The 17,917-nt window shown below is 47.6% G+C and overlaps 1 protein-coding gene across 1 annotated transcript in view; it reads left to right on the top strand.

Moving 5' to 3' along the window:
* The window catches only part of Acacb (acetyl-CoA carboxylase beta), a 185,526-nt gene that overhangs the window by 103,612 nt on the left and 63,997 nt on the right, over positions 1-17,917 (top strand). Inside the window, exons 8-16 of the mRNA XM_004636347.2 lie at positions 2,441-2,676; positions 2,901-3,071; positions 4,843-5,004; positions 7,675-7,838; positions 9,864-10,014; positions 10,096-10,199; positions 11,502-11,583; positions 15,762-15,907; positions 17,339-17,489. Coding sequence (XP_004636404.1) covers positions 2,441-2,676; positions 2,901-3,071; positions 4,843-5,004; positions 7,675-7,838; positions 9,864-10,014; positions 10,096-10,199; positions 11,502-11,583; positions 15,762-15,907; positions 17,339-17,489 — 1,367 coding nt within the window. The remainder of the gene's footprint in view (positions 1-2,440; positions 2,677-2,900; positions 3,072-4,842; positions 5,005-7,674; positions 7,839-9,863; positions 10,015-10,095; positions 10,200-11,501; positions 11,584-15,761; positions 15,908-17,338; positions 17,490-17,917) is intronic.

Raw genomic sequence — 17,917 nt, 5'->3', positions numbered from 1 at the left:
GTATTTTTTGTTTTATTTTTTGTTTTGTTGTTGTTATTTTTTGGTTCTGGGAACTGAACCCAAGGCCTCACACATGCTAAGCAAGGTCTTTTACTTCTGAGCTGCATCCCAGGCCCTGTGCTGAATTTTGAAGCAAATATGTACTTACACTATTAAAGAAAATCATGGTTTGCACTGATTTTTATACTACTACTATGGATGGTTTGATTCTGTGACTCTGCATTTTTAAAGGATTTCATAGATACAGTGTTAAAATACCTGCTTGTGACTGTACTTGTCAAGGGGTAGGTATTGTAGGAGTCTTGATACTTTTGATGTTCTAGATGACCAGTTTTAATTAATTTTTTGGTAATTTTAATTGTGGGAATACATTATATATTTACCTATTTGTAGCTACTAGTACCTAGCTAGCTTCCTTCCTTCCTTCCTTTCTCTTTCTTTGCCCTTCCCTCCCTCCCTCCCTCCTATAACTTCTTCCCTCCCTCCCTCCCTTCCTCCCTCCTTCTCTCCCTCCCTTCCTTCCTTCCTTCCTTCCTTCCTTCCTTCCTTCCTTCCTCCCTCCCTCCCTTCCATCCAGTACTATAGATTAAATTTAGGACCTTCACACTGAGGTACTTCTCCAGTCCTTTTTATAAAATTTTGAGACAGAGTCTTGCTAAGTCACTAAGTTTACCCATGCTGGGCTGAAACTTGCAATCTCCTATCTCAACATAACTAGAGTGCTGAGATTACAAATGTGTACTTTACAAAACTCTTGTTTTCCTCTTTAAAACTATTATACTTAGGGCCGATGAGATAGCTCAGCAGACTAAGCACCTGCTTTGGCAAGTGCAGGGTCCAGGGTTTGATCCCTGGTCCCGCATGCCATACCAGCTCCACCACCCAGGGCATGCTGAGCCTGTGACTGAGTCCGAGCATGGTGGCACATGCCTGTAATCCCAGTGCTGGGGAGGCTGAAAACAGGAGGGTCACTATGAGTCCAAGCTGCATAGTGAGACCCTGTACCAAATACATAAATAAAAAACCCCCAAAACTATCATGCCTGTTAGTACTGATGTTTAGAGGGGTTACACTGGCATGTAGTACTCCCATGCCTGGGCATATAGTACATTTTGTGTATTCTTTTCCTTGTTTAAATAAAATCATCCTGACCACCTTACCATTGTTCTTTTTTTTTCTCCTTTGAGGCGTGATCTCACTATGTAGTTCAGGCTGGCCTTGAACTTGCTTATGTAGCCCAGGATAACCTTGAACTCATGGTCTTCCTGCCTCAGGCTCCTAAGTGCTGAGATTATAGGTGTGCACCACCATGCCCAGTCATTTTCCCATTCTTAAACCAAACTATTTTAATATTTCTACATTATCTTCTAGACCTCATTCCTATGTATATTTTATAGAGTCTAAACTACATTTTCTTATACATTAGAATACTCGAAATGATAGATCATAAACATTTCTATCATGTTGTTCCAGGGCTCACAATTATTTTGATGATGGTACAGTGCCTCTAAACTTATTTATGAAACTTTTTTTAAAGTTGTTGTGCTAGAGATTGAATGCAGGAACCTGAGCACGCTAGGCAAGTGCTTTATCACTGAGTTATATTGTCAGCTTTTTAAAACTTTATTTCAAGACAGGATCTGAATAAGTTGCCCAGGTTGACCTTGAACTCATGTTCCTCCTGTGCCATTCTCCCCAGGGCTGGGATTACAGGTGTGCACCACCATCCTAGCCTGCTACTATAACTACTACTTCGTTTTGCTTCTTCTCTGAATTATTTTCTTACATAAAGACCTAAGGAGGAGGGCACAGTAATGTGCATCTGTAATCCAAGCACATGAGAGACTGAGACAGGAAGACAAAGTATAAGTAAGACCCAGTATCAAACACCAGAAGAAGCCCGGGAGAGCTAGACATTTTGTTTTAATTTTTCCTAGAAGTGAGAAGTGTTATTATTTTTTCTTAATACCTACTTGTAGTACATTAAAATAAAAAAATAAATAAAATTATACAAAACCCCTGCATATATCGAAGGCCCAAGACAGGATGCTCTTTTATATGTACATTTAATGAAGAATGAAGATCTCGGTCAAGTTCACAGGTCCGTCAGCTCACATGGTTGCCACTTGTGTGTGTTTGGGGAGAACGCCTGATTTTCTCAGCAAATTTTGAGAATATGATATGTTATTGTCAGTGGTAGTCCACATGCTGTACACAAGACTCCCAGGGTGCTCTCCTTAAGAAATAGGATTGTGTAGAAAAGTGTTTTACCCTTTTCACAATGATTGACCTAAAAACATGAGAATGTTGTGTCTTTGGGTGAGGAACAACAAAGGGTGAGAATGTGTGGGTCCTTGGAGCTGTCCTCTAACTGCATGGCTGCTACATGACGGTCTCTCCTGAGAACCTCTGGGAGCCCCCACAGCCGGTTTCTCCACAGAGACTGAGCGGCCCTGCTGCCCACAGGTGCAGAGTGAGGTCCCAGGCTCGCCCGTCTTCCTCATGAAGCTGGCCCAGCATGCCCGGCACCTGGAGGTCCAGGTCCTGGCTGACCAGTACGGCAATGCCGTGTCACTGTTCGGGCGGGACTGCTCCATCCAGCGGCGGCACCAGAAGATCATCGAGGAGGCCCCGGCCACCATCGCGACACCAGCTGTGTTTGAGTTCATGGAGCAGGTACACTCGCCAAGTGGGGTGGGCCAGAAGGTGGGTGGGCCCAGGAAGAGGAGGAGGGGCCCCTCCCAGAGGTGACTGCAGCAGCTCAGGGATGTGTCTGATCAGCTGACCTCGGAGGCTCCCAGCTGCCTCCCAAGCAGCAGGTCCTCTAAGCCAGTCAGAGACCACTAACGATTCACCTGAGAACACCACTGGAAACTGGGTTTCTATCTCTTTCACTGCAGTGCGCTGTCCGCCTGGCCAAGACCGTGGGCTATGTGAGTGCAGGGACAGTCGAATACCTCTACAGCCAGGACGGCAGCTTCCACTTCCTGGAGCTGAATCCCCGCCTGCAGGTGGAGCATCCTTGTACAGAAATGATTGCGGACGTCAACCTGCCAGCTGCCCAGCTCCAGGTGAGGAAATGGGCCTCCACCTGAGGTTTCTTCCAGCCCGGGTGGGAGACCTGGTCCTGTCCCTCTTTTGGCAGGTTGTCCCTGGGGAAATGACAATTTTAAGGTATACTGATGGGAACCATGAAAACTAAGAACCTTCTAAAATGTTATTGTCTCTTGTCTGGCCAAGAGCCATTACAGAAATGGGCAGAAGTGGTAGCCTTTCTCCCCAGGAAAATATTTTTTCATGTGACTTCAGAGCATTTGTGGGCCCCTGACACCTATTCATAGACCCAGAGAAGGATTTCCCCACCTTTTTCGATTATTACTGTGTTCATCACTTTCCTGTTGCCAGGACAAAAGACTAGACACCTACAGCTGAAAAGGAGGAAAGATTTGTTTGGCCCACGGTTTCTGGGCGTTTAGTCCATGACTGGCTGGGCTCCAAGGAATGGTACTATGGTAGCAGGGCACAGGGGAAGAAAGCTGCTCACGCCATGGTAGCCAGGAGGCAAGGGGGAGAAGAGAGGAGGAGCCTGGTCACAACTGCAGTGACACACCCCTCCGACCAGGCCTGCCTTAACATCACATGAGCTCCACACTGGGTCAGTGTCCTAATGAGTACAGTGTCCCACAAGGCACTCACTTTCCAAAGACTCCACCTCTGAACACGTGAGACTTTTGGGGATGCGCTGTCCATCAAACTGTGCAATCAGCCTCTCTGAGGAGATTCTACAGGTATTTTTCTCTGATCTCTTCCTGGTGAAATTTTGTCATCACAGATCTGTATCTTTTTACGTATTATCTCTGTGCTTTATACATAAGAAGAATAAAATTTTTTTTGTCCCTTTTGGGGACTGTACTGGACCTGTTAAGAACCACTGACCCATGGTTACAAAAACTCAAAGAACTCTTAAAAATCTTTTTAACACTTGCTCCCTTCCCCTCTCTTATATTCTTTATTCTTTCCTTCCCATCTCCCCTTCTTTCATCTCTAGAGTTATTGTTGTTTTATTTGATCTACTTTTAGTTTAAAAATTTTCAGGTGAGTCAAAGCTCTCCCTGGTATTATTTTTTCATTCTTTTTTTTTTGAGACAGGATCTCACTAGGTAATCCAGTGGCCTTGAACTCACTGTGTAGCCCAGGCTGTCCTGCTCTTACAGTGACCCTCTTTCCTCAGCCTCCCAAGTGCTGGGATTATAGGTGTGTGCCACCAGGCCTTATTTTTTTATTCTTGACATGGACTTTTTTTTTTTTTTTTTTAATTGCATGGAGTACTTGGAATAAAACCGAGGGTCTTGTGTGATGTTTGCATTTTGGACAAGTTCAGGCAGCATGTCCCTTGTTCTTGGTTATTTCTTAGCAGAATATCACAGAGGCGATTTTGAATTGTTCTTAGTGCAGTGGTCAAGAGGCACCAGACGTCCAGACCAGTCCGTGGTTACACGGGATCCAGAATGCCTGGGTTTTGTTTGTTCTTCCTTCCAACTTTTCCTGTGTCCTTCACACGATCCCCCTCACCTTTCTGTCCGACACTGTCACTTGCCTCCTTCGCTCTGAGAGTCTACACCTTGACCTCTATGCCCACGCTGCATTGCTGGGCAGCGCTGTTTTCTGGATGCTTCCTTCCATAGGGATGATGTTTGCTCGGCAGGAGCCTTGTCTTGTACTGCCTGTCACGCCATAGTACAGCACAGGTGCTCTGTGCTCGGTCTACCTGAAATCATTGACTGAGCCTCTTCCTCTGGAATCTTGCAGGACTGATCTGTAGGGTAGATTTCTTGATTTCAGATTGCCATGGGTGTGCCGCTGCACAGGTTGAAGGACATCCGGCTTCTGTATGGCGAGTCTCCATGGGGGGTGACACCCATTGTTTTTGAAGCCCCTTCAAGCCCTCCCCTCGCCCGTGGCCACGTCATTGCCGCCAGAATCACCAGTGAAAATCCAGATGAGGCAAGTGTGGGGCCCCTGCAATTCCATCATTTCGGACCGCCCAGCCTGGGGTAGACCCTGAATGTAGCATTGGAGGAGATGCCAGTTGTCCAGGCTCCTGGGTGTGCGGACAGGGACCCTGGGGAGTGGAAGGGACATATCTGTTTATTGGCTTATGGGTCACACAGTGAGTGCCTGGCCTCAAGCAGATCACCCAGCATTTCAGTACTTATGGGACAGTGCTGCTACTACTAGGTGGTGGTATAGATGACAGCCAGCGGCTGGGGTCATTGCTCCTGTGCCTCCTGTGGGGTCCTGCTGAGGCCAGGCAAGCCCAGTCACAGCACGCTGGCCATCTTTCGGGCCAACATCAGGTTTAGAGCCCAGGACATTGCATCCTTGGTTGCCTGTGTTTTTGCTATAATATAAATAGAATTTGGTGCATTATGAAAAGTCCTTTTATGACTTGATCTTTTTTACTAGTGTATATTTAAGATATAGGATAGTTACATTAACAATGGGGAATATATTTTTTCCCAAACTATATATATGTGTGTGATATATATATATATAATTTTGTGACTTGTTCTTAGATCTTGAAAAATGGGCCAACTGATATCTATCACAGTTCACATGCTCACTGACCAGATTATCCTATAACTCATTAATATACTGCAGATTATTTATTTTACTTTATTTAAAAAATTTAGCTGGGGAGATGGCTCAGTAGAATAAATGCTTCCCTGCAAGTGCAAGGGTCTGAGTTCAATCCCTGGTTCTACCAAAAAAAAAAAAAAAAAAAAAAAAAAATTCTTGGTGTAGAATAAGTACTTCCCTGGCAAGTTCAAGTGCGTGAGTTCAATCCCTGGTTCTGCCAAAAATAAATAAATAAATAAATAAATAATTTAATATATTTAACATGAAATTATATGCACATATAATTTAAATGTATGTATACATAATACATATATATAAACATAAAAATTGTGAATATCAATGAGGTAGCATGATTTTTTTTAAAATTTGTGTGGACACTGTGTAATGTTTATAACTTTAATGCTTATAGTCAAGAAACTTGGGGTAAGAGAGCTCCCGCTTTTCATTAAAGAGTGTGAAGCCAGCGGACCCATATCTGTTTGGGATCTTTGCAAGCTAAACATCAACCCTGGTGGTCAAGCAGACTGAGAGTTGCTCAGAGAGCAGGGGGGTTACTACAAGTTCTGGAAGGATGGAAAACTGGCCTTGGAAGCAGCCCCGGCCTCTAGAATTCTCCATCTCTCTCTGGACCCCAGGCTCCTCTGCTAAGTGATTTTTTTTTTTTTTTTGTGGAACTGGGGATTGAACTCAGGCCCTTGCACTTGTCAGGGAAGTACTTATTCCACTGAGCCACTTCCCCAGCCCCTCCTCTGCTAAGTGGATGTGCCTCGTTACCTCGGGAACCACAGCCCTCGGGAGGCTGTTCCATGTCCACCCACCCTCACCAAGATTCTGCTGGGAAGGAGGTGGGGCGCCTTCCAAAAAGGAACCCTTTGTGCGTTAGTAAATGTAATACACGGCTCCACACAGGGTACACCAGCTCTTTTCATTTTCAGAAATCTTCATGCAGAGTAAGAAATCTGCATACTCTTCACCTTTCTTTTTGTCAGTACTGGGGCTGGAACTGAAACTGCACACACACTAAGAAGTGCTGTACTACTGAGCTATGCTCCCAGCCCCGACTTTTATTTTTTTATTTTAATATTTATTTATTTATTTATTTATTTATTTATTTATTTATTTTGTGGAACCAGGGATTGAACTCAGGCCCTTGCGCTTGCCGGGGATGCGCTTATTCCACTGAGCCATCTCCCTGGCCCCTATTTTAATTTTTAAATATTTATTTATTTATTTGGTACATGGTCTTGCTACGCAGCTTGGACTCATAGTGATCCTCCTGTTTTCAGCCTCCCCAGTGCTAGCTGTTTTCATTCTCAGGAATGAAAATGAACGCCTGGTTTCAGTGGCCAGCATGGCGGCACGGCATGCGGTACCAGGGATCGAACCTGGGTCCTTGTACTTGTCAGGCAGGCACTTAGACCTCTGAGCTATCTCCCCAGCCCCTTACTTTTATTTTTATTTAAAGTTTTATTATCTACAATGTCCAGTGTCTAAATCAGAACATATCTCATTCAGCTCCTTCAGTAATCAAAATTCACTGCCATTACATTGGCCCTCCCCCTCATCTAAACTAGGCTGTTGTACAATTTTTTAAAAGTCAGAGTTATAGCCAAGAGGATTCACTACAAATTGCTACACACAACCTTAGCAAGAAGTAGCAATATATACGAGCAACTAAGCTTTTGATTGTGGTCAGTGTTCCTGGGTTTTCCTAGAACTGAATTTTTTTTAAAAAAAATATATTTAGTACAGGATCTACAGGGTCTCACTACACAGATCAGACTTGTGATCTTCCAGTTTTCAGCCTCCCAAGTGCTGGGATTACAGGCCTGCATCACCACACCCAGCTTCAATCTCCATCTCAACACCCCCCTGAGGGGTAGGCAGCATGGCAGGCAGTGGATTGAACCCTGGTCCCTGTGTCTGCCTAAGCAGGCGCTAGACCTGAATTCTGATGCAAATAGATCTAGAGTGATGATTTTCCCTTATGCTTTTTTTTTTCTTCTTTTTCTTTTTGTCTTATCTGGACTCTAGGGGTTTAAGCCAAGCTCCGGGACAGTCCAGGAACTGAATTTCCGTAGCAGCAAGAACGTATGGGGTTACTTCAGCGTCGCCGCCACAGGAGGCTTACATGAGTTTGCTGATTCCCAGTTTGGGCACTGCTTCTCGTGGGGCGAGAACCGGGAGGAGGCCATTTCGTCAGTATCTCCTGCCTGCCTCCTGCTCCTTTCCTCCCTGCTCGCTCTGTCTCTCTTTACTACCCTAGTCTATTCGTCTTTCCTCCCTCTGTCTCTCCTTCCCCTAGTCCTTTCTTGCTTTTTTGCTTCATTCCTTCCCTCCTGTAAGAACTAAAAACCCTCAAGATGTGATATTAGGAGTCCAAGGCTATGAGTCACAGGCAGACTCTATTGTAAGTGCCTCTCTGCTTGAAGTTCAAAAACAAAGCTGGACATTGTGGACCATACATACAATCCCAGCACTTAGGAGGCTGTGGTAGCGGCTCACCTTGAGTTCAAGCCCCACCTGGGCTCTATAGCGAGACCCTGTCTCAAAAATTAAAAGAAAAAGAACAAATTCTCTTCCTTCATTGGAGACCCAGGAAGCCCAATGTACTCATGAAAGCTGTTCGGTCTCAATCTTATATACTGTCTAACTTAAAGGAGACCTAAAGAACATTCCAGGTAACACTGAGAGTTTTAAAGGTTCTGAGTATTGCAGCTGAGAGAAAGGATGGAAACTTCTTGAGTTCTGGAAGTTCACCCAGTTCCAAATTTTTCGGGATCTGTTCTAATGTGACTACAGCCTGTGTCCCCCATTGAGCCGCATCCATATTTGTCATAATTCCTGCTGTGCTCAGTAACATGGGCTGGTCAAGGGACCGGGAATTCTGAAATGCCACATCTTACATTTTCCCAGCCTTGACAAGGGGAGAGAAGGGTAAAAACCCAGCTCACACTGTAATTAAACATTCTCATTTTGGGTGGATAGCTGCCCTTCAGAGTGACAAAGCCCAAAGGCATTGCGAATATTTCATTTAAAAAGCATTAGACTCTGGCCCGGGGCATCTAGCCAGACATTCATTGAATTGAGTTTGGCAGTTTTAATGACTGGGCCTGCTTGCCAGCTTTGAATACTTCATTTTAATCGTGTTTCATGGCCAATTTAGACTTGTGATGTGTGGAGGGTTATTTATGGCATATAAGGCTTGGAGGAGGAGGTGGGAGGTGGCGTACCCAGCCAGCGCCCTCCCAATAGAGTGACCTGGGCTTCATCCCATGCTGTCCATGACTAACCGTAACCTTCTCAGAGTTCGGAGGGAATAATTCCAACTTTTCTCTTGCTGTTAGAGTCCAATAAGGGGATCAACTGCCTTGAATTCCTGACACTAGTTTCCAAGGACAACGGACCTCTCAGGGCTGCCGTGGGAGTGTCCCCAGCACACAGGGACCCATCAGTCAGTCGCTCTTGACTGGCTGTGCTTCCAGCTTGTAGTTCCAGCCCATCGCGGGTTCCCCAAAGCTTAGTCCTACCCATGTTTGATCTCTCCGTGTCTTCATTTTCTCATCCCCAAATGGGACTGCAATTGCCCCTTCCTTACGGCTAGGTAGCTCCCCGGGCCATGGTCCCTCGGGAGGAAGAGGTCCGTTCAGGACCTTGCCATCCTCTCATGCGTTTTCCCCTTAAACACTTTTTGAAGTTGGAGGCTGTTATTTTGAGGAGTCTGCCACTGGGCCCCTGCCCCTGAGCCAGGTGGCAGCCATCCCCACCTGCAGGTACACTGTGACCCTGTTGGGTGGAGCAGCCTCGTGGATGGCTGGAGGTGGCTCCAGCTCTGGGAAGAGGAGACTTGAATAGGCCTAGGGGGACAGACCCAGTGTCGCCCGCAGAGCTTGCCCGTTCTCTGCTAACCATTAGCTAGTGTTACTTCATCACATTCGCAGCAGCTGGCATTTGTTGATCAGTGACTGGGTGCTTTACATGCAACGTCTCATTTTAATCTTCCAACATCTGTGGGACTTCAAGATTATTTCCCCATTTCCCAGGTGAGATAACTGAGGCCCAGAGTAGCTAAGTCACTTGTCCAGGGTTACTTGGGCAGTGAGTAACTAACGCAGCCCAATCTTAACTCCTGTGCTCTTTCGGCACTCTGAAAACTACTTCTGGAAAACTGCGTGGGATCTCAGTAGGAGTTTGGAAAACAATCATGTGTTATTTCCCTCAAGGAACATGGTGGTGGCTTTGAAGGAACTGTCCATCCGGGGTGACTTCCGGACCACTGTGGAATATCTCATTAACCTCCTCGAGACCGAGAGCTTCCAGAACAATGACATTGACACCGGCTGGCTGGACTACCTCATCGCCCAGAAAGTGCAGGTGGGGAGCTGCTGCGTCTCCCCTCCAGGTGGCTGAGACCCACAGCTCCCTGCAGATGCTGAGACTTGGAGTCTTTCCTAGGCGGAGAAGCCGGACATCATGCTCGGGGTGGTGTGCGGGGCCTTGAACGTGGCAGATGTGATGTTCAGAACGTGCATGACGGATTTCTTGCACTCTCTGGAAAGGTGGGGCCTGTGTTATGTGTTAAGTAGGGCAGAGGGCAGAGGGCAGGCTGTGCTTTGAGTGGCAGATCAGTCACCAGGCCCTTATGAGCCCTTCCCACCAGCTTACCTCTGCAAAATCCCACCCTGGAAGAGGGGAGGGGTAGGGAAGTAGGCTGTTTGAACGCTAGGCAGGAGTCACTTTGCAGGCAGTCCCTGGAGGCCAGTGCTGCCTTATGTAAGGAACAAGGTAGTGCTCAGGAGTTCAGAGTTCAAGGAAAAGAAAGATGGGATGAGACACAGAGTAGGCTGAAGGTTGTCTCTACTGATAGGCTCTATCTCAGACCCTTACCTGAATCTCAAGTGACTAGTGCAAAGGACTAGAATGGAAAGGGGCCAGGTACTGGGTATACGGATAGGCTGGGATTCCCACCTCAATTCTGGTGACACTTAGTGCTGGGCCATTGTGTGTGTGTGTGTGTGTGTGTGTGTGTGTGTGTGTGTGCGTGCGTGTGCGCATGCCTGTCCTGTGCATTGCAGGATGACAGAATCCACAGCCTCTGCCCACTAGATGCCAGGAGTAGCCCTTCCCTGAGTTGAGAAAGTTATGTCCCCAGTGTCCCAGGAGTAGGGACAGAGTTGCCTCTGATTGAGAGCTACTGTGACAGGCAAGTGAAATTAGGAAGAGAATAAAGGATAAACGTTATCAGTGCTTGTGCTATTGTCCTTTGGTGGGGTAATAAAGTCCCTATCTCTGTACTGGTGTCTTTCATGACAGGAGGCAGGTCCCCACTTAGGAATTTCCCCCAGATGAAGCTGTTATGGATTTTGCTCCTGAAAAGCTGTTTTATTTGTTCATTTATTTTATGGGTTGGGGATAAAACCTAGGACTTTTGCATTGAGCTGAAGCCCTGGCCCTTTTTTATTTTGAGACAGGCTGTCACTAAGTCACTAAATTGCCTGGGTTGGGCTTAAACTTCTCGTCCTCCTGTATCAGCCTCCCAGTGTTGGGATGACAGGCACATGCCACCAAACTTAACCTGAAAAAGCTTTGTAAAATTTCACATCCTTGAGCAATTCCTTGTATTCTGAGGAATGCCAGGTTCCTTGGCGTGATCTGTGTCCTGTGTTTTTAAATCAGACTTAGTTTTTTGGCCTGATCCATCTGGCAAAGAGCTAGAGTTTTTCTTTATGGTGCCAGAGATAGAACCTAGAACCCAGGGCTTTGTGCATGCTTGGCATGTGCTCTAGGTGATACTTCTGAGCCTAGGGCATGGCCTTCTCAGTCCTTTCCTGGGCTGACAACAGCTCTGTCTTCTCTCTTAGGGGCCAGGTCCTCCCAGCGGATTCTCTGCTGAACACCGTGGATGTGGAGTTGATTTACGGAGGTGTCAAGTACATCCTCAAGGTAAGGTCCTTGGGCTTCTCTCACGTTCCCCATCCTCCAGAAGCTTCAGGAAGTTTGTTGTGTTTCTTCCATAAACCATCCCTAGAGAGGACTTCCTCATGCCTGGGCCTGAGCAGTTGTGTTCCCTGGGGCTCCCCATGGAGTCCATGACCTTGGGTTTTGGAGTGTGTAGAGCTGAGTGAGATGCAGGGACCATGATGCAGCATCATTTCATCTCCTGTGGCTGCATAAAAAGAGCTATGAATGGTGACGTAACACAACAGAAGGTTTTTTCATTTTCCTCGAGGCCAAAAGGCATAGTCCAGTTGTCAGCTGAGCATGGGCTCTCCAGAGGGATGAGGGAGGGGCCTGTTCCCAGGCTCTCTGGCCTCTGGTGGTTACTGGCATCCTTTGTTTTTCTTGGTCTGTCGATACATTACTTTAGTCTCTGCCTCCATCATTATAGCCTTCTTCCCTCTTGTGTGTGTGTGTGTGTGTGTGTGCGCACACGTGTGTATGTGTGCATGTGTGTGTGCATCCTCACATTGTTGTCCTCCTGAGCTGTACCCTACCCCTGTGTCTCTTCTCACTTAATAAGAACACCTATCACATTGAATTTAGTCCCCACCCCTACCACCCATCCAATAGGACTTTGTCTTAACTAATTACATCTGCACAGATCTGACTTCCAAACACTGTCACGTTCTGAAGTTCCATGAAAGTCATGAGTTCTGAGCAGCACTCTTCCACCTAGTACAGAGTGTAACCAGAGCCTCTGCTGAGCTGGAACAGTGTTCCAGGTTCATTTATTCTTAGCTACACCAAGAACTCATGAGTGGATTCTAGTCTCTTTCCTGGTTCTTCATCAGCATCTGCAGAGCTTCCTCTGGTCCCTGTCCTCTGTTGGGACACTTGAGGCCAATGTAGGACACAGGTTACCTGAGATGTGCAGGCTCAGTGCAGGGCCTAGAGTCCACTGGAGGGTCACTGAGATGTGGCATTGGAAGGTACAGGAGCTTATTGTCCTCTGACAGTTAAGGCCTATCTTTGTCATTTTGCAGGCTCATGTTCTTGGCTGGGGAAAGAGGGCAGAGTTGAAGTCTGCTATGCAGACTTTATTTTCTTTTGCTTTATTATTTTTAATATTGCTGAGCATACATTGCATTTTCAACTGCAGCAAAACAAATGTGCCATTCCAGGATACAGTCTTCTCCCTCTTCATCCCCAATGCTGCTACCTGTGCACACCAGGGCCCCACAGACTTTATTTTGAATGTGTCAGCTTTCTTGTCACCAAGAGATACCTGACACCTACTGGTCTGAGGAGGAGAGCTTTGTTTGCCCCTCAGTTTCCAGTGGGTTCAGTCCGTAGTGAGCTTGTCTCAAAGTAGAAACAGCATGATGGGAGAGCCTGGTGGGGATAAGCTGTCCATTCCATAGCAGCCAGCAAGCAGAGAGCAGGAGGAGCCAGGGACAAGAGCACACCCCAGGTCACACCCCCGATGACCCAGGCTCTCCAACCAGGAACCCCTCTGAACTAGAGACATTTTAGACCTAAGCTATAATAATGTGGCACAATTTGATTGTAGAAAACTGTTAAAAATTTTAAACAGGGGCCAGCCAGATAGCTCAGAGGATTAAAGTGTCTGCTTAGGCAGATATAGGGACCAGGGTTCGATCCCTGGCCTGCCATGCTGGCCCCGCCCCCAGGGCACACTAAGACTGGGCATGGTGGCGTGTGCCTGTAATCCTGGTGTTTGGGAGGCTGTAAACAGGATCACTACGAGTCCGATCTGTGTAGTGAGACCCTGTAGACCCTGTACTAAACACACACACACACACACACACACACACACACACACAATCTAAACAGGTGTGTAGAATCACAGTGCCCAATTTACTCTTAACTGACTTGGGAGCTATCTCTGAACATGTTAGCAGATTTCTTTACTTTTTCCCTCCTTATGCACTGATTTTGCAAGGCTGAGATCATGGTACAAACAATGTTACTGTGCTACAGCAAGCAGAAACACTGAGATGACACCCAGGATTTATTTTTGTTGAGGGGCACTGATCAGGATCATTCTCAAAATATCAGGCCCTGATCTCTGGTGGCCTGGGGCTTATATGGGACAAGCAGGCAGGAAGTACAGAGGCAGCATGGCTTGTCAATTGGAGCTTGGTTCTTACAATACGCGTCATAGTGACCAGCTGTGCCTCACAGTGACCAGCTGTTTTTAAGAAACAAAAGTAACAGGAACTGGAACTGGGTAACTAACAAACAAATATACCGGCTGGGGTGGGGGGTAGGGCTTCTTCCGCAACTGCTTTGCTATTTCTTTGCATAAAGTTCTCCCATGCTGTGAGCAAGTTTGTTTTGTTTTGTGTTTTTTGTAGTACTGAGTGGAAACTAAGGCCTTTAGTATGCCAGACAAGTGCTATATCATATATAATTTTTTTTTTTTTGAGATGGCGTATCACTAAGTGGTTAAGCTGCTCAGACTGGTTTTGAACTTGTGATCTCCCTGCTTCAGCCTCCTGAGCAGCTGGGATTACAGATGTGTACCACCTTGCCTGACAGTGAACAAGATTTCTGTAGCATCAGTTTGGTGTCTGTAGGGCTGTCTAATAGGACTTTCAGAAGTGATGGGCACTTTGTCTGCACTGTCCACTTGCCCACTTGCGCCTACTGAGCCCATGAAATGTGACAGTATGACTAAAGTACTGGACTTCACATTTCATCTCATTTAAATGTAAATGGCCACACGTAGATAAGACCTGACCAAATTGGACCGTGCAGGTCTGGGGTCCTGGCATGAAGTTGTTGGACAACAATTTTAATTACTATAGTTATTATAAATAATATTGGAATACATACTGCCATACCTTTTGCTATCTTTTGTCACAAAATAGGTGTTTTGGCTGAGGGGACTTTAGGAAGTCTGTTTTCTGAGAGAGAACATACATGATGAAGTATAGTGGAGCAGGTGTTCCAGCTGGATCCGACACAGAGCGGGGCTGGGCCTGCCCACGTGGGTCTTGCTCGATGGCCCCGCGTCTCCTGTGTGCCCTGGGCAGAGCTGGTCTTCGAGCAGTGTCACAGTCCATGCTCAGGTCTCCCGGTCCATTTGGGCTGCTCTCATAATGTAGCATAGTCTGGTGGTGTATGAATGACAAAAATGGCTCATTCACAGCTCTGGAGGCTGATAAACCCACGATCGAGTCGCCCATCACTTTAGCGTCTGGTGGAAACCCATGTCTCAGTCACATTCCTCATTGCTGGGATCTAACACTCACAGCTTACAGGAAGAGAGATTTGTTTTGGTTCACGTTTTTAGTCCATAGTTGGCTGGCTCCAAGACAGGAAGGCACAGTGAAGGGTCCAGTGGAGCAAAGCTTGCTCAATTCCTAGCACGAGGAAGCAGAGAGAGAAGAGTGAACCATGGTGGGAGATAGGGCCTTTCAGGTCACACCCCAGTGAGCTACGCCTCACCAGCCCCCGCCTCTTCACCAGAGAGTCAGCCGTGCCACCCCCACACGGCAGCCACCTTGCAGAAGCCCACCTCTGTACTGAGGCTTTGGCAGAATGTTCCAGGTCCAAAACATAGCAGCCAAATTCCTCGTTCATAGCTATGCTGTCTCTCAGTGTCCTATGTGGTGGAATGTGGCAAGGAAGCTCTCCGGGGTCCCTTTCTGAGAGCACTAGTTCCATTTTCAGGAGTCCTCGCCCATGCCCTCATCACTGCCAAGGCCCCTACCTCCCACTACCATCCTATTCAAGGTTGGGTTTCAACCCAGAACACCAGGGATGCGTAAACAGTCTACCAATCTACTTTGGAATCTTCAGGTTGTCCTCCCACAGTCCCTACCCGTTGTGGCCCTGCTTGGGACTGTTACTTGGTGATGGAAATGAAAAAGAAGCTCCGGCTCCAGAGGACACAGTCAGTGAACCGTGGCTGGGCGGGGCCTGTGTCTGCAGCCAGGAGTTGTTTGTCCATCCCATGGGGCGCGTGGGACTCAGATTCCAGGCCGTTTTCAGTCTGCTGTGTGCCCACTGCCATGGGGTGCATGAGGGCTGGGGCTACAGAGAGGGAGGCATCCAGCCCGCCACTCCCACAGTGGACAGTCAGCCCTTGCCTGCTGTCATAGCAAGAAGAGCACATCCTGAATCCAGACGATGACATGAACCTGTCCCCACAGGTGGCCCGGCAGTCTCTGACCATGTTCATCCTCATCATGAATGGCAGCTACATTGAGATTGATGCCCACCAGCTGAACGATGGGGGGTTGCTGCTGTCGTACAATGGCAGCAGCTATACCACGTACATGAAGGAAGAGGTGGACAGGTGTGTGGACACTGGGCACAGCTCTCTTGGTGGGGCGGGAGTCGAGGACGCAAAGCTGGCTGGAGTAATGGCCTGCAAGTCTTAAGTCAAACCCTCTGGTAAATTTTGGGGTCACTTAGAGAGGTTCCTCTCCTGGCTGAATTCCATGCATGAAGGAATGGCCCCAGGATCACCTTTCTAGTGACCTGGGGGGATTCAGACCCAAGTGGAACATGACTTTCAACTCCACGGCCTGCAAAGTGTATGGCGAGGTACCTGCTCCCCCCGTGTCTGGGTTGCAGTATCCACACCATGCAGGGTGGGTGTGGTTTACACTAGACATTCAGCTGGTGATTGAGCTACTCCAGGCAGGCAAGCAGCCAGCATCTGTTGAGTGCCCCGGCTGCAACTCCTGGAACTTTGAGCTGTCTGAAGGTGATGCGTTCAGTAAGTAGAAGGTGGCAGGAAAGGTTGCTGGGTGGAGGCAGGTGTTCTGGAAGCTCTGGGCACAGGGCCCATCATGCACGGGCTCTGCACACCTTCCAGCTCCAGTGTGTCGAGCCATACTCATCTGCAGAGGTCCCCAGGCAGAGCAGAAGACGCAGGCCCTGGCCAAAGAGAAGGAAAACTGGCATGTGTGAAAGTGTGTGTGTGGGCTGGGGAGATGGCTCAGTGGAATAAGTGCTTCCCTGGCAAGCGCAAGGGCCTGAGTTCAATCCTTGGTTCCACACACACAAAAAAAGAAAGTGTGTGTGTGTGTGTGTGTGTGTGTGCCCATGTGTATGCACAGATGCCAGAGGCCCCACCTGTGAAAGGTACCAGTTAGAGGTGACATCATCTGCAGTCCTCATTGTTTTGGGAGGAGGCAGATTTGACTCACACCTGGGCAGCATTTATTATCTCTTTTCTAGCTCGTGTTGTAGTTTCCATTAATATTCAAGATGACTGTAGAGCTGAGCATGGTGTCCCATGCTTGTAACCTCAGCACTCCAGGAGGCTGAGGTGGGAGGATTATGAATTCAAGTCCTACCAGGGTAGCTTAGGAAGACCCTATCTCCAAACATAAAAGTACTAGAAGGGCTGAGGATGTAGCTCAGTGGTGGGGCATCAGTGGGTTCAATTCTCCAGTACCAAGAATAGCTACAATAATATTGATTGTTTTCTGTGCCAGGGTCAGTTGGGGTTACGTCAGTAAAAGCACCTGGCTTTTTTTTTTTTTTTTTGGCAACTGGCTTTTACCCAGAAAAGAGCTACATATTTTGCTCAGTGAACTCATGTTCAGCATGTCTGTGATAACAGTCATGGGCATGTAGAGTCCCTAACGCCGGGCCGAGGGTAACACGCACGCACGCACGCACGTGTGCTGGCTTTGGAAAGGGAGATGCTGTGGAAGCCTGGCTCAGCATGGTTTGGTGGCTGTCCTCATTCTCCCTGCCCTGCTCCTCCTCCCAGTTACCGAATCACCATTGGCAACAAGACGTGCGTGTTTGAGAAGGAGAACGATCCTACGGTCCTGAGGTCCTCATCGGCTGGGAAGCTGATCCAATACACAGTGGAGGATGGGGGCCACGTTGAAGCAGGGAGCAGCTACGCTGAGATAGAGGTGACTGCGTGGTGTCCCCAGGGTGTGGGTCTGCAGCCCTCAATCCCTGCTCCTCTGGCGTTAGCCATCCCTCAGCCAATAGGCCTCACCTCTCAACCTGGCCACCATCTGCAAATTCCTCAGAGAGGGAGTCCTCACGGAGTACAGCCCAAATTCTCCCCAGTAGTCAAGGGAAAGCCTCATGCAATGCAGGAACAACAAAGAATCCTGATGATTCTGATAAAAACCTGTTAAGCCACCACACTCAACTCTAGAGGCTGAGGCAGGTGGATCCCAAGTGCAAGGCCAGTGGGTAACTTAGCAAGACCCTGTCTCAAGATCTTCAAAAGGGGGCCTGCCCGTTAGTTCGGTTGTTTAAGCGCCTGCTTAAGAAAGCAGTCAGGCTCAGGATTCTGTGGTTCTATCTCCAGATCCTCATGCCTTACCAG

This window comes from Octodon degus, unplaced genomic scaffold, assembly GCF_000260255.1.
Source record: "Octodon degus isolate 3935 unplaced genomic scaffold, OctDeg1.0 scaffold00079, whole genome shotgun sequence".
Lineage (NCBI taxonomy): Eukaryota > Metazoa > Chordata > Mammalia > Rodentia > Octodontidae > Octodon > Octodon degus.
The sequence above is the reverse complement of the archived record's forward strand: the minus strand, read 5'-3'. Positions and strand labels throughout refer to the sequence as shown.